Source organism: Neovison vison, chromosome 1 (assembly GCF_020171115.1).
Source record: "Neovison vison isolate M4711 chromosome 1, ASM_NN_V1, whole genome shotgun sequence".
In the NCBI taxonomy this organism is placed as follows: Eukaryota; Metazoa; Chordata; class Mammalia; order Carnivora; family Mustelidae; genus Neogale; species Neogale vison.
The window spans coordinates 250,611,745-250,627,647 of record NC_058091.1 but is presented as its reverse complement, the minus strand read 5'-3'; the positions used below and the strand labels follow the sequence as shown (position 1 = coordinate 250,627,647).

Sequence of the window (15,903 nt, the reverse complement as noted above, 5' to 3'; positions counted from 1 at the left end):
AATGGACTCAGCCAGAGCCTTGCCTCTCACAGTGTGGTCTGTGGGGCTGTGACTTGAACCTTACCTGGGTGCCTGTCAGAAATGCAGACTCTCAGGCCCTGCCCCAGGCCTGCTGAATCATTTATTTTCAAATAAAAGTAGGCCTCATTTTAATGTAGCAATTGTGGTTCTTAGAAGTTATACAGAAAATGAAATTAAGGAAAATGAAATCACTTAAAATACACAAGGGGTGCTTGTTATTAAAGGAATCCCATGCAGCAGCCTTTCAGAAACTGATAATTCCACGAATTATCTGTTCCTTCTCCACATCCCCTTTCCCTGGTCTGTGAGTTTATGTGTCAGCATCTACTGGGGTTTCTGTTAAAGAAGACACAAGAGAAGAGAAACCATTCTTGGCCCAGCCCCATGGGAGGTGGCACACAGAAGTGGTAATAATTGAAGCAGCAAGTCCTGAAGCGAGCAGAGATAAGGAATGATGATTATTACCATATCTGATTAAAGTAACAAGATCATTTTGGCAGATAGAATGTAATTAACCACTTTGGAATGTGGCCAAGCAATGATGGCTTCTCCCCGCCCTCCCTCTCCCTCCCCCGCCCCCTTCTTTGACCTTAAATTAAATCTTGCTGGGGTTTCTCCCTGGATGATATTTAATAGGTTAAAGTCCCGGTGATGATATGTTTTCAGTGTCTTTGAGAAGCAGGAGGTGAAGAGTTACACATCTCTGTGGTGAAAATAGTGTAAAATTGAGATCAGATTCCCTTTATACCACGGTTTGGCATCCGTTGTCTGCTTCAGAAGCTTCAGATGTTCTGATGACATCTGAGAGGTGGCACGGGTCAGGGTGGTGTCTGGGGGACCCGGTGTTAGTGCTGTCTCTAGGCTGACTGCTCGCACAGGGAGCTCAGGGTTGCTCATTTGTGATAAAACAGGATTGGACTAGACAGTCAAGAAGGCTCCTTCCTGCTCTGACTTGAGAGCCGCTGATAAGGAACACAGAGGTGTGAACGGTTAGCAGAGCGAGGCACTGATTATGTTCAAACAGCAGCTTGGAAGCAGTGATAAAGACCCAGAGGAGGCTGGCCTGCCCTCAGAGATCTTTTCCTTCATAAGGCAAGCACACAGCCTCCACAAAGTGGCCCCTTGAAAAGTGACATGTTAATTCTTTAGCTGTAGGTGGGTATTGAGCAAATCAGGTATAGTCAGTTACAGAGTATTTGGCAGTCATAATTTGAAGAATATTCACTATTTACTAACCTGCTTAGGATGCACTCAAGTTTAAAAGTAATTTTCAGAATTATGTGCATAGTGTGATTATATTATGATAAAAGCCGAAAAACTAAACCAACACAAAAAGCTAAAAAACCCCTAGGGACTATAAAAAAGCCAGCAAAATGCTGTTGGTGGTTATTTAAGAGTCAGAGAATTCTCTGTCTCCTAAAAATATTGTTTTCCAAATTCTGTAGTGTGATTAGAATACCATTAAAAATGGCAGGCGGGGGTGGGGGAGAGCAAGATTGTATGGAAAAGAAAAAGGATATATAAAAACCAATAGGAAGGAAATTTGGTGTGAAAAGCCTAAAAGCCTTAAAGCCCTTCTCCATAGACTTCACCAGAAGCCTGTTTGTGATCAACGTGCAAATTAGTTTTCAGTCCCTTCTGAATCAGAGGAGTCAAGCTGGAAGAGAAATGCACAAAGCACAATACATTTTGTCTTTGTGTTTATGTATTTCTCTATCAGAGTCCTGTTGTGTTATTTCTAGCATTATGGGCTGGCCCCTCTTGAGAGCTCTTTGGGGGCGGGAATTGCAGAGATGTTCAAATAACTGTTTGTTGAATTGGAATCCTAAATTGTTTGATGACCCTTTTCTAGAGAAGAGCTTTTTTTCTGTCCTAAAACCAGAGAAGCCTCCCTCAGATGTGTGCTATTAGTGAGCGGCAAGTGGCTAGAGGAAAAAAATGATATATTTCAGCATCTCCTCTCCTTTAAGCAATCCTCCAGACCGCAAGAAATTAGTGAAAGCTTTTCTCGTGTTTGCCTGTGGAATCCATTTGCCTATGGAATCCATTCTTCTGTCCACATTAAATAGGATGTGTTTGGCCAGGACCTCTTTGTTGATTATCACTTCTGCTCACCAAGTCAGACAGACCTTAACCATCATAACAGGGCCTTTGAATTTTATGGGAATAATGCATCAAGTTTAGTTCCAACAAACCAATTTATGGAGATAATGCATCAAGTTTAGTTCTAACAAACCAATTTAGTTCTGTTTAATTAGGGCTGTAGAGCCTGGTAGGATATTTTTGTCACCCAATCAGCCTGGATGGATGGTAGTTTCTTTTTTACTCCCCTAGCATGTGTGGACCATAGCTGCTTTGTTCATGGGTAATACAGGACTATACCTATATGCAGAGAACATTCATTCATTTTGTTCTGCACTGAAAATGGAATGGAGTAATAACGCTCTAGTCCTCGAGATTCAGTTATTTACAAGCAGCTGGATAGGCAGGGAAAAAATTGGTGAGAAAGTCTTAGAATTTGCATTAACCTGAACCTCAGAACCGTGCTAGAGGTCAGAAGACATTGTGGTCCATATATACAACGGAATATTACACAGCCATCAGAAAGGATGAATACCCAACTTTTGCATCAACATGAATGGGACTGGAGGAGATTATGCTGAGTGAAATAAGTCAAGCAGAGAAAGTCAATTATCCTATGGTTTCACTTACTTGTAGAACATAAGGAATGACATGGAGGACATTAGTAGAAGGAAAGGAAAAGTGAAGAGGGGAAAATTGGAGGGGGAGACGAACCTAGAGAAACTGGACTCTGAGAAACAAACTGAGGGTTTTGGATAGGAAGGGGATGAGTATTAAGGTGGGCACATGGGAGCCCTACATCAAAAACTAATGATATACTGTATGGTGACTATTATAACAAAAAAATACCTTATTGTGATAATTCATTCCAAGAACCTTTATATTTTAATAGAGGCCTCTTTTCCCCTAAAGGGGTTTATCACAGACATGGGTGTTTGTATCGCATATACTCATTGGAACATGCTCTTGGGGTAGCCTCAGGTGGCATAAGAGAAAAGGAAATAGTCACCTAAAATTCATGTAAGAAATTCAGAGTGCCAAGTGGGAAGGGATCTTCAAAACCATCTGTGATTCTCTGGTTTTAAAGTGTGATACTCAAAACCCAGGGAGTAAAATTATCTGCTGGGGGCAGTCTAGTTTCTCCAAGCCCGATGAGGATAGCCCTGTCTTCTGCTAATCCAGTGATCTTTTCAATGGGGCCTGTTGCATCTGCATGAGATTTGTGGAGCATCCCAAAATTAACCTACAAATCAAGTTGCGATTATCCAAAGAATGAAATACACAAAAGTGTGAACAGTATGATTATTTTATGGATTTCCTATTGAGCCCAAGTGCAGAATAGCAAATAGAGGCCACGTAGAGAAAGAAATCCCCCTGTAGGGGAGCCCAGCACCACATAGCTTTTCAAATGAGAGGGTTGTACTGTGTGTCTAACCTGAATTTTTCATGCTGACGTTTCAGCCGCATTCCTTCTGTACTTTCTCTAGTCGATAGCTCCTAGTAATGAAGTTGGTCTATTGATTTGCTGCAAGTGAGTCCTTTATTGGGGCCCATTCCATTTGCTAGTGTGAATTAAAGATTTTAGTGAAAATCTTTGAGACTGTTCAAGAGAAGAGGATTGACTTATTCGGCCAAGAGGATTCTCCGGGTTTTCCTGTAGGCAGGAATTCTAAGCTCTTGAGCCTGTAATGGACTGCTTTAAAATAAAGAACTATGACATTGAACACTGAATGCTCTTTATGTTTTATGGATGTTTTCCACCTACATTCTCAGGACCTTAAGATTGCATGTTTTTACTTTAACAAGAAGCTGTTAGTGAAAATGTATTCGAAACCAGGCTAAGTAGCAGCAGGCCGAGGATATGTATATTTCAGGCTAATTGTTTCAGTGATATGTTTAGAGACTTTGTAGTTTTTACTTAAAGGTTGCATATATTCTCCCAGTGCCTGAGAAGTAGGGCAGGCACACAAAACCAAATTAATTCAAGTTCCAACCTGAGAAATATGTTCTTTTGGTTTTCCGGAATCAGTACCAAAATGTATCGCTATGAATATTCACATGGTCTCCGTGCTTATTATTTGCATGCAGACTTAGACGGAAAACTTCCTGTGAAAGGTCTGGATTAACCCTGCATGTCTGGGATGAGGGGATGGAATTAAATACAGAACAATATGTGGCAATCATGTCTGTAATCATGTCTGTAAATCATGTAGGATTATCAGAGTTTATGGTGAATGGGAAAGAGAATTCCTTTTATGAAATTTAGAACATGAACTCTTGTCTTTTGCGTGTATCATTAATATCGGTCCTTTCAGTGCTCTGGTTCAAATGGACACCTGGAAACATTCTCTATTAAAAGTCGGCGTGGAGTCACAAGTGAAGATAATTTAGCCTCTGATTTTTTTTTTTGATACGTGGTATATCATGAATGTAAGAATAAGAAATATTGATTCCTTATCTTTCTTCTTTTTCAGCTACTCAGTGACTGTGCAAGAGTCCTACCCACATCCCTTTGATCAGATCTACTACACTAGCTGCACTGACATCCTGAACTGGTTTAAATGCACACGGCACAGGTAATCGAAGCTCAGGTGTATTTAGGAGTTTGGCTAACTGGGAAGGACTGTAGTGCAGAAAATTAAATATTTGATACAATGTGTCCATTTGTCTCATGAATAGTTATTGAGTGCTTGCTATTATCCTAGCCTTGTTCCAAACCATAGGAGTTATATAGAAAAAGCAAAACTGTTTCTGTGCCCTTGAGGAGCTTACAGAGACAGTGTCTACTAATTACCATCCTTTGGTTAGCAAGAATTCATGCAGCTTTTGTGTGGTGCATAAATGGGGGAGACCCTCTTGAATATGGATATCACTAGGTACCAAGACACTCATATTCCAGCATATGTGTCTACTTGATTATCTGACTCAATTTAGACTAACTTAATTGTTTTTTAAGAGAGAGAGAGAGTGCATGCACATACATGCACTGGGGGATTGGGGAGAGAGGCAGAGGGAGAGAGAAAATCTTAAGCAGAATCCACACCAGCACCGAGCCTGATGAGGGGCTTGATCCAAGCTGAAATCAAGAGTCAGATGCTTAACCACTGAGTCACCCAGTTGTCCTTAGACCAACTTAAATTTGACCTCAATGCTCTCTCTCTCTCTCTGCCTGCCTCTCTGCCTACTTGTGTTCTCTGTCAAATAAATAAATAAAATCTTTAAAAAAAAAAAAAAAAGGGGCGCCTGGGTGGCTCAGCGGGTTAAAGCCTCTGCCTTCGGCCCAGGTCATGATCCCAGGGTCCTGGGATCGAGCCCCGCATCAGGCTCTCTGCTCAGTGCAGAGCCTGCTTCTCTCTCTCTCTCTGCCTGCCTCTCTGCCTACTTGTGTTCTCTGTCAAATAAATAAATAAAATCTTTAAAAAAAAAAAATTTGACCTCAATGTAAGCACATAATTTTTTTCTATAAATGTGAAAACAGAAAAGGAAAACATCTTAAGTATTAACTTAATGGAAGGGAACTGTGATACCTTACTTTTATTTGTAAAATGCTTACAGTGGTGTGAGTCATGGGTCTAAATATGACACCTGTTGATTTATGCTGCATTAAACATTAGGCTCAATATTATTTCTTCAGACATTCCTTATCCACTCTATCTAAACAAGTATTCCCTTCCTGCCCACTCTCTTCCCTTACTCAGGCCTTATTTTTCATCACACCATATAATCATTACCAGTCATTGTATGACATATTTATTTGTTTAATATGGATCTTACTGTAGGTCTATCTTCCCCAGTAGAATATAAGTTCCTTGAGGGCAAGGCTTTATATTGTTGCTCATCATGAGTTATTTCCCCAGTGCCTAGAGTAGTGCCTGGAATAGAGTAAGTGCTCAGAAAGCCATGTGTTGTATAGATAAATCAGTGAATGGATGAAGCTTAAATTAAATGAGGGTCGTTTGTCTATAACCTTGTATTTTATAGTGGGATGAGACTGCACTGTCATAGATTTTTCAAGGAATTCTCTGACTTCTTCCTTAAAACATATGTAAGTAAAGGATAATTAGATCAGGGTCATATCTGAAATTATTTTTAAAAATTTTATTTATTTATTTGAGACAGAGAATGAGAGCATGAGCAGGGGGAAGGGTTGGAGCAGAGGGAGAAGTAGGCTCTCTGCTGAGCAAGGAGTCCTGCGTGTGGCTCGATCCCAGGGCCCTGGGATCATGACCTGAGCCAGAGGCAGACACTTAACCGACTGGCCACCCATAGCCCCATCATATCTGAAATTAATCAATAATTTCCAAGTTATCTCAAGATAAGTGAAATAGGAAAGTCACAAAACTTCTGATCCCTTGAAATAAAGTATAGGTTGACTAAAATGGGCAATTTTAATAAATTCTTAAACAAAAAGATAAGAGCATAATATTGGTCAAGACATGTAGTACATGCTCCTTCTTACCTATTTTAGAATACTTCACTTTTCATACCTTTATTATATTTAATAGCTCTTCTGTATCAAAATATAAATTCCTTATTCCTAATCAAATTGCCAGTCAAAAAAAGTAACAATATGATTTTTCCTTCCATGCAGAATCAGTTATCGGACAGCCTATCGGCATGGGGAGAAGACTATGTATAGGCGCAAATCCCAGTGTTGTCCTGGATTTTATGAAAGCAGGGAAATGTGTGTCCGTAAGTAAGACCTTTATCCCCTTGTGGGCAGCTTGTGTTTCCCAGTGCTGGTGTGCACTTGTGAATGGCAGCCGAGAGGGAGGCCCGGGGAGGTGGGGCAGCTTGGACCATTCCCTGTCACCCTTGGCTGCTGCTTTCCTGGTCTATGGAATGAGGGAAGCATTGCTTTGTCCCTCTGTCCTATCAAAAATCTCCACATGAGTGTCACTTGAGGAGAAAACAGATGTTATAGAAGGATGATTTAGGGCCGGATGTCTCAATGTTAATTACCATTTTGTAATAAATGTCTCTTTGGAAACTGGTCAAGGAGTCACTAGACTCAGGTCACAGAAGAGAACAGAGGCAGGACTTCCCCGCAGCAGCTGACCGGAGTCCCGAGGCAGCTTCTAAGAGGCCACTGTGTTCTTTTCTGGTGCACAGAATGATGAAGCTTACAAAAAGCAGAGGAGCTTTCACACTAAGAAACAGCTCTAAGTCTGGGTCACAAAGTAGACCTTCTTCTTTGTCATTTTCTGTCTCCCCTCCCCATCTCACCAGTTCATTCTGAAATGTTTCAGGGGAAGTTGGAGATTTTATGATGCACTTTAGAAGACTGTGGAATTTCATGTGCAATTAAGTTTGCAACTAAGGTTTCTTTCCACTGTGTTTAGGATGTAGAGAAGAGAGATCAATAGAAAGGGGTGTATTCAAATATTTTGGCTCCACACACAGCTAGAGGGGCAACATTGCTTTCTGAGCTGAGGCACTGGTGTTGAGTAGCATCGAGAGAGACAAGGTTCTGCTCTAAACTGAAGACATTAGGAATGGTTGGACACATCCTGGCTTAAAAGAGCCGGGTAATGTAGCACTGGGTGACTTTGGAGAAGCCCTTTATACCTCTTGGATGCTCCTTTGATCTCAAGTGCAGAGAGGACTTAAATGGATAGTATATGTGTCCTCTTTCTTCCAATGACTGGATTCTATTCTTTTTTTTTTTTTAAGATTTTATTTATGTATTTTAGAGAGAGAGAGAGAGAACGGGGGAAGGGGCAGAGGGAGAGAGAATCCACAAGCAGACACCCTGCTGAGCATAGAGCCTAAAGCAGGACTTGACTCCAGTCTCGATCCCAGGACCCTGAGATGATGACCCAGGCTGAAATCAAGAGTTGGCCACTTAACTGACTGAGCCACCCAGGTGCCCCCGGATTCTTTTTTTTTTATAGGAACAGGTGCAGTTCCTCAACTTTGATTTAGAGCCGGGGCTCTATGTCATAATAAATGTTCATTGAAAAAATTAGAAAATGTAACAAGAGAAAAGGAAAGAAGAGAAAGAAAAAGAAAAGAAAGGAAAGGAGAAAAGAAAAGGAAGGGAAAAAAGAAAGAAGAAAAGAAAAGAAAAATACAGTGTGAATATATTTCTTGGTCAGTAAATGTACTTCTGTAACATATTGCAAATGTCAGTGTGTTACTGAATTATAGATTGTTAGCAAATTTCAGCTGTTGAATATTTATGTGATTTCCATGTTTTACCTGTTATGAACTGCTGTAGAAGACATCATTGTGGTTAAATCTTTGTTCATCCCCTTAATGAATAGGTAAGGATAAATTCCTAGAAGTAAAATTGCTGGGTCAGAGGTATACATGTATTTTTCAGATATTTGGTATGTTTCCACTTTATGTGGGATTGCTTTTTGCTTATCCCTGTGCCAATTTTCCCTTTACTAATATTTTCTTCATTTGCATGACTTTGATTAATAAGGATGCCAAATAAGAAAAATTACATGTTTATAATCAAACATCTTGGAGGATAATCACTAACTGATCTCTGTGGTCCCGGCTGATGGGAAATTTCCAAGGAAAGCCCTGAGTGCACACAGGGGCACAGGGGTGGGGGGGGGACCTCAGCTGTCTCGGGCAGCCACTTTACCCAGAAGCTTCAGGGTAGCATTATCTTGGTGCCAATGCTGGGGCTCAAACTTACAAGAACAGTGGTCAGTACAGTAAAGGAGTGATTCTATCTCCCAAGGTTCATTTCTCTTACCCATTTTCCAGAAGTTGCACATAAAGTCAAGAAGTGACACAGAGCCTGGAGGGCTGCCTTCTGGTCATACCTTCTTTCCTTGAAGGCTCGCACATGGGAAGCTAGATTTTACTGGCAAGCTGGTGAGACCGTGGATCCAAGCAGGGTCGGTCGGTGTTTAGAGCTTCATGGTCCATGCCTTCCAGAACCCAGCACCTCTGTCATTTCGTTCAGTACTGCGTCCCATCTCAGGAAGCTGGGCAATTTCCCAACCCCATCATACCCGAATATTACAATGGTAAAAATAACTTTTCCTGTATCTCAAACTAGGCAGGTTGCAAGATGTCCTCCTGACTGCTTGGATGGCTAGCTCTAGCATTTGCTTCTAAAATTTTTCTTTTTCTAAGCCTTTCAACCAGTCAACTGCCCCTGGAGACTGAAACAGCTCTCTATCTGGTCTCTGAGGCCTGGGAGCTATTTGGTCTCTTTAAGGGTATTTTCCATTTCTCCACTCTGATGTGTTGATTTCATAGCTTAACCCCAGTGGACACTCAAGCTTCCCTTACTTCCTTGTTCCAGGAGATGCCTCCAGTCAATCTTCTCTGCCCGCAATAGCCGGTACCAGAGAGGCACCCTTGTGGATAGAAAAGGAAGAGAGAACACCGGATTCTCTTTTTTTCAATTAGGTTTTGCTGCCGGGCACCTAGTGTCGTCACCATTGTTAACTGTCGTCAGTTACCAGAAGGAATAGAAACACAGGAATCAATACTAATTTTAGTTTAATTTTTGATAGTAAATTTTCCTAGAAGGCAAAAAAGGGCGATTTCATGCGACTACATACTTGCATTTGAAAAAAAAGTTTCCTTCAGGTAGCTGGAGTAACTCCTTCCGGAGAGCAAGCTCCATCCTCCTATTTCCTCCCACCCCTCCTTCCTCCTGCCAACGACAAAGCCCACCTCCTAGACTCAGACTGTACAGAAGCTACTGGTTGGCAGAGTACACTGGGTGTGTTCAGAAGATAGATTATGTCATCAGGCAGGAAGAATCGAAACAGAAAATATAGGGTATGGTGTTGGAATCTGGGTGGGGGAAAAATGGTTGGAAAAATTTCCATAAGGCAAATATCATTAGACGTGATGATGTCCATGATTTCTTGATGAGGTTTTCACCTGTTCCTAAAAATAAACTTTTTACGTTTATTCAATTTCCAGGGTTACTCTTCTAGCCTAATCTTGTATTTAATTACTCTTGATTTAGAGAAATTAAAATGTTAAAGAAGAAATGCCCAGAGGAATGAAATGAATTTAGTATGTGTGTGTCTGTTTGTACATTTTATGTGTATATAGGTTTGTGGTGTGTGTAACATGTATGTGTAGATATGATTTTTTGTTATCTGTTAACTTTTTAAATTTGAGTATAGTTGACATATGGTGTTATGTTAGTTTCAGGTGTGATTCACATAGTGATTCAGCTTCTCTATATGTTATGCTCTGCTTACCACAAACTTAGCCACCATCTGTCGCCGTAGAATGCAATTCCAGTATCACTGACTACATCTCCTATGCTGTGCCTTCTATTCCTGTGACTGATTCCCTCCGAAACTGGCAGCCTGTACGTCCCTTTTCCCTTCACCCATTTGCCTGTCCTTCTACCCACTTACCTCTAGCAACCATCAGTTTGTTCTCTGTATTTACAGGTCTGATTTTACTTTTTTGTTGTTCATTCATTCATTTTGTTTTTTAGATACATTACACAAGTGAAATCACATGGTATTTATCTTTCTCTTTCTGACTGACTTCACTGAGCACAGTACTCTGTAGGTCCATCCATGTTGTCATAAATGGTAAAATCTCATCCTTTTCTTTGGCCATATGATATTCCATATGTGTGCGCTCTTCTGTGTGTGTGTGTGTGTGTGTGTGTGTGCGTGCACGCACGCATGTACATGTGTGAGTGCAGCCCATCTTCTTTATCCCCTCTTTTTTTTTTAAAGGTTTCATTCCTTTTGTGGCTAATATTCCATTGTATTTATATATCACATTTCTTTTATCCATTTATCCATCGATGGACACTAAGTTGTTTCTGTTTCTTGGGTTTTATAATTAAGACTATTATATACATAGGGGTGTAGATACCTTTATGAGGTGGTGTTTTTGTTGCCTTCCGATAAATTCCCAGAAAGGGAATTGCTGAATCATATGGTACTTCTATTTTTAATTTTCTGAGGAACTGCCATGCTGTTTTTCACAGTGGCTTTATCAGCTTTCATTCCTACCAATAGTGCATGGGGTTCCCTTTACTCCACATCCTTGCCAACACTTGTTATTTCTTGTCTTTCGGATAATAGCTATTTTAACAAGTGGAGATGATATCTTTTCGTGGTCTTGATTTGTGTTTCCCCACGGATTAGTGACGATGAGCACTTTTTCATATTGGCCACCTGCACGTCTTCTTTGGAGAAATGTCTGTTCAGATCCTCTGCCCACTTTTTAATTCGTTTTTTTTTTTTTTTTTGCTATTCAGTTTTATGAGTCTTTATATACTTGGGATATTTACCTCTTATCAGATTTATGATTTGTAAATTTTTTTTAATTAGTAGGTTGCTTTTCATTTTCTTGATGATTTCCTTTGTGGTGCAGAGCCTTCTTAATTTGATGGAGTCCCACTTGTTTATTTTAATTTTTGTTGCCTTTGTTTTTGGCATCATACCCATAAACTTACCACCACGATTGATGTTAAGAAGCTTACTGCCTGTATTTTCTTCTAGGAGTTTTATGCTTTCGGTACCATGTTCAAGTCTTTAATCCATTTTGAGTTTGTTTTTGTGTGTAGTGAAAGACAATTGTCTGGTTTCATTCTTTACATGTGACTCTCCAGTGTTCCCATTTATTAAAGAGACTGTCTTTTCCTCATTATACATTTGTGGTTCCTTTGTCGTAAATTAATTGACCATATATGCATGGATTTATTTCTGGGCTCTCTTCTGTTCCATTGATCTCGTGTGTCTATTTTTATGCCAATACCATACTGATTTGATTACTCTAGTTCCAAATCAGGAAGCATAATGCCTCCAACTTTGTTCTCATTTCTCAAGATTGCTTTGGCTGTTTGGGGGTCTTTTGTGGTTTCACACAAATTTCAGGATTGTTTGTTCTGTTTCCATGAAAAATATCATTGGAATTTTGATAGGGATTGTGTTGAATCTGTAGGTGGCATTGGGTGCTTTGGGCTTTTTAATAATATTAATTTTTCTAATCCATAGCCTGAGATATCTGATATATTGAAGTTATGAATATAAAAACCTGGTGTTTCTTATACCAAATTCAGCTTATAGATGTTCTATTCATCAGTCTAACAAACTCTTACAAATACAGTGAAGGGCTTCTAACTAATGTTTTACAAATTTAAACATGATCAAGTTTTAAAAATGGAATTTATGCTTTTAAAATGGAATAAACATTATAGATTTTGATTGTCTCACACATTTCTTTATTGAATTTAAAATATTCACAAGGCTGAAATATCATTACCCCCTAAGAAAATAATTATGTCATCTCATGTTTTTGCTTTACTGTTAGAAAAAAAAATTTCGTGTATCTTCTCAGTTTGTTGAAGTTTTTAATTAATTAATTAGTTTTCTTCAATTGTAGTAAAAAAATTCATAGCATGAAATTTCCCATCTTCCTAATTTTTAGGTGTATTATTCAGTGGTATTAAGTGTATTTACTTTGTTATGCAACAGATCCCTAGAACTTTTTCATCTTTTAACACTGAAACTCTACACTTATTAAATCTTAATCCCCCCTTTTCCCTTATCCAGCCCTTGGCCATTCACCTTTTAACTTCTTTCTGTTGCTGGGGTTTTGCTACTTTAGAGACTTTATGTGAGTGGAATTATATAGTCTTTGTCCTTTTATGACAGACTTATTTCACTGAGTATCTGTCCTCGAGCTTCATCCATGTTGTACCCTTTGCTAGAAATTCTTTTCCTAAGCCTACATAATATCCCTTTGTATTATTTTCTGAAGTTTTTAAAAGCAGGCAATATTGTCCTTGATTACTACCTTGGTAGAAGATACTGAGCCCATTGTCTATTCTAGATGTATTCCATATTCCTGAAATTTGAGACTTATCTAGTCCTCGTCCTATTTTTCAGGTTAGGTTAGAACCATCAACCCAGTTGGTGTCCCTGTTTGATTGAATTTGACATATCACTTAGTCATTAAAATATATAAATGTATTTGTGGCCTAACTTTACTATGGTAATTGCCACAATTATGATTTATTTATTTTCATGTAATTCTTACATTTTATGACACCTATCTCTTGTAAATATTAAAATGATATCTGATGGCCTCTTGCAAATCTTGTGGCTATGTTTGAATGTGCAATCATAACCTCTCAGGTCATCTTGTTCATGCTCTTCCATCTTGCCTTGATGCTGGTCCCATGTACAGTCTGAAGTTTACAAGAGTGGCACTTGTGTGGCTGTTCTTCCAGGGTATTAGTTTCCTCTATAAATAGATCAGCAGTCCCCAGATGCTTTGCATTTTCCATCTTCTCAAACACCCCACCCCTATGTATATATATTCCATGCAGTTCCCTAATTTAGAATTTTGGTCTTGTTCCTAAAGTGAAAAGATGAGTAACACAAATTGACCTAAATGTAGTGGTCAATTGACCAAGATTATATATTAACATCTATTTCTCCCTCATTGTTTTGCCTCCCTCATTGATCCTTCCTCCCTTCCTTCCTATCTACATACCATTTCACCCATCCAATTATTAGAAACTGAAATAAGTTAGTGGATGCATGAGCATCATTTTGTATCTCACTTTGTACATGTGAGTGATTCATAAGATAAATTAGATGGGATTCTGGGACAAAGGGCATGCATGTTGTATCATTAAGGATCAGGTTCAGCTATGAGATGGCAGTTTGTTTCTTTCTCACATTGGAGCCTAGAGTTGGGTAACCCGGTAGGGTCTCCAAGCAATGTTTACTTCTTTGCTCCATCGTCTCTAGGGTACAGGCTTCATCTTCATATACCATTGTGGATCTCCACATATCTATCCTGGTCCCAAAGCAATGGATGGAAGAGATGGGAGAAGGGGCAAATGGCAATGCCAGCGGTCTGTTTTTTGTTTTTTTTGGTATTTTTTTTTTTTAAGGATTTTATTTATTTATTTATTTATTTATTTGAGAGAGAAAGCATGACCAGAGGGAGGGGGCAGAGGAAAAGGGAGAAGCAGACTCCCCGATGAGCAGGGAGCCCAGGACCCTGGGATTATGACCTTAGTTGAAGGCAGATGCTTAAGTGACGAGCCGCCCAATGCTGCCAGCTGTCTTTTAAAGAAGGTTCTTTTAAATAAAAGTGAACACATTCCATTTCCACTTTGTCACAGTATGCCCTAACCTGCAAGAGCATTTTAATTCTGAATGGTCAAGGGCCCACTAAAAATATATTTTTATTGGAAGGAAATAATGGATATGAGGATAAAGGAGCTGTCTTAACCACATTTTAAGATTTTTAAAAAATATTTTTAAATTTATTTTCAGCATAACAGTATTCATTGTTTTTGCACCACACCCAGTGCTCCATGCAATCCATGCCCTCTCCAATACCCACCACCTGGTTCCCCCAACCACCCACCCCCCGCCCCTTCAAAACCCTCAGATTGCTGTCCAAACAGGTTGTAACAACTTGCTTGTCCACTAAAAGTATATGAAGATACCTCTTCTCCACATCCTCACCAACACTAGGTAATACTATTGCTTTCGGCTTGTTGGGGGAAAATGGTATCTGCCTTCCTATGCATTCCCATAAGTACCAGCGAAGGTGTTCTCTCCAGAAACGTACATTTATTAGCAATTTGTAATTTGGTTCCAAGGATGAGGATAGTCTAGGGGCTACAGTGGGACTGCTTTGTTCATCCTTTCCCTTCTCACCCCAGAGTTCCCCAGGTCCCCCTTTCCCCAAAACCTTAACTGTTGGCAGCTCCAGGGATGGTGTGGAGCCAGGGTGACCTCTTACCTTCTTCCCGCAGCTCCCTCCATGAGCACTGAGGAAAGAGGAATAGTCTGTGGTCCTCTGGCAGGAAGGGCAGCTTGGAGCAGCACAAACCTAAATGCAGCGGTGTGCTGGTCCATGGGAAGGAGCTGAGATCCAGACTCACGATGTTTATGCTGCCGCAGTTGTGGAATAAATGAGCATTTGAGGCAGCTCTAAGGGTCTTACCATTATTTACAACATTGGAATCTCAGGATGATGTGTTTGGAGTACATACAACTGATTTCCAAACACATACTTGAAACCAACTTCTTAGCAAGTAGGAATCTCCTATATCTATAGGAGATACAGATATATAGATATAGATTGGGTTCATGATACTAGGAAAATCTCACAGGAAAAGTAGCCGCAGAGTGGGAAGTTGATGCCTCTCCCTCCATGGGAAGGATTGGTTAATTCCAGGACAAGGCTGGCCATATGTTCTCACTCCCATGTCCTAGATTTCACCTTGACTGATGACAGGGACTACAGATAGGGACTGAGCTGAGCTGCTTGGGGCAGCATGAGAATGGACAAGGGACATGGCCAGGGTTCCCTTCTCTAGGCCGGCTCCCATCCTTTTGCCTCAGATGCCCAGTGTCCTTCCTGCTGGATGCTCCTGTAAAAGAAAGAACTATCTTGAGACCTATCTCCTTTGTGGGGGACTTAACTCTGCCTCTCTGTTTTTGTTAGATGGGGAAGGTCAAGTGGTAAGTTCAAATTAAAGCTGTAATGGGGGAATTGCAGGCAGTGTGGCTTGTGAGGAAGACCTAGGAAGAGGTTTGGGGACTGAGTCACTCACTCTATTGCTTTGTAGGCCAACCCTGATGGTGGAAGATCAGTTCCCATGGATGTGCCCTGCATGTCTTTGGCAATCATTAAGAGAACTCTGGAACTGTAAACAAGAAGCCTTAACTCCCACACACTGAACAGTATATGATTTCCTGTTCTTAGTAGAGACCAGTGTGACAATTGATTACTGTAGCAGTGAATGAATATTCACAGCTGATTTTTAACTTGGCTAATTTTATGAAAAACAGAATTGGTTGTAGGGAAATA

At 40.1% G+C, this 15,903-nt stretch overlaps 1 protein-coding gene across 6 annotated transcripts in view; it reads left to right on the top strand.

The window, feature by feature from the left end:
- MEGF10 (multiple EGF like domains 10) overlaps nt 1-15,903 on the top strand; it is a 343,784-nt gene that overhangs the window by 224,530 nt on the left and 103,351 nt on the right. For all 6 annotated transcript variants that reach the window (XM_044228414.1, XM_044228404.1, XM_044228423.1 and 3 more), the window contains 2 exons: nt 4,578-4,679; nt 6,695-6,795. In XM_044228414.1, coding sequence (XP_044084349.1) covers nt 4,578-4,679; nt 6,695-6,795 — 203 coding nt within the window. The remainder of the gene's footprint in view (nt 1-4,577; nt 4,680-6,694; nt 6,796-15,903) is intronic.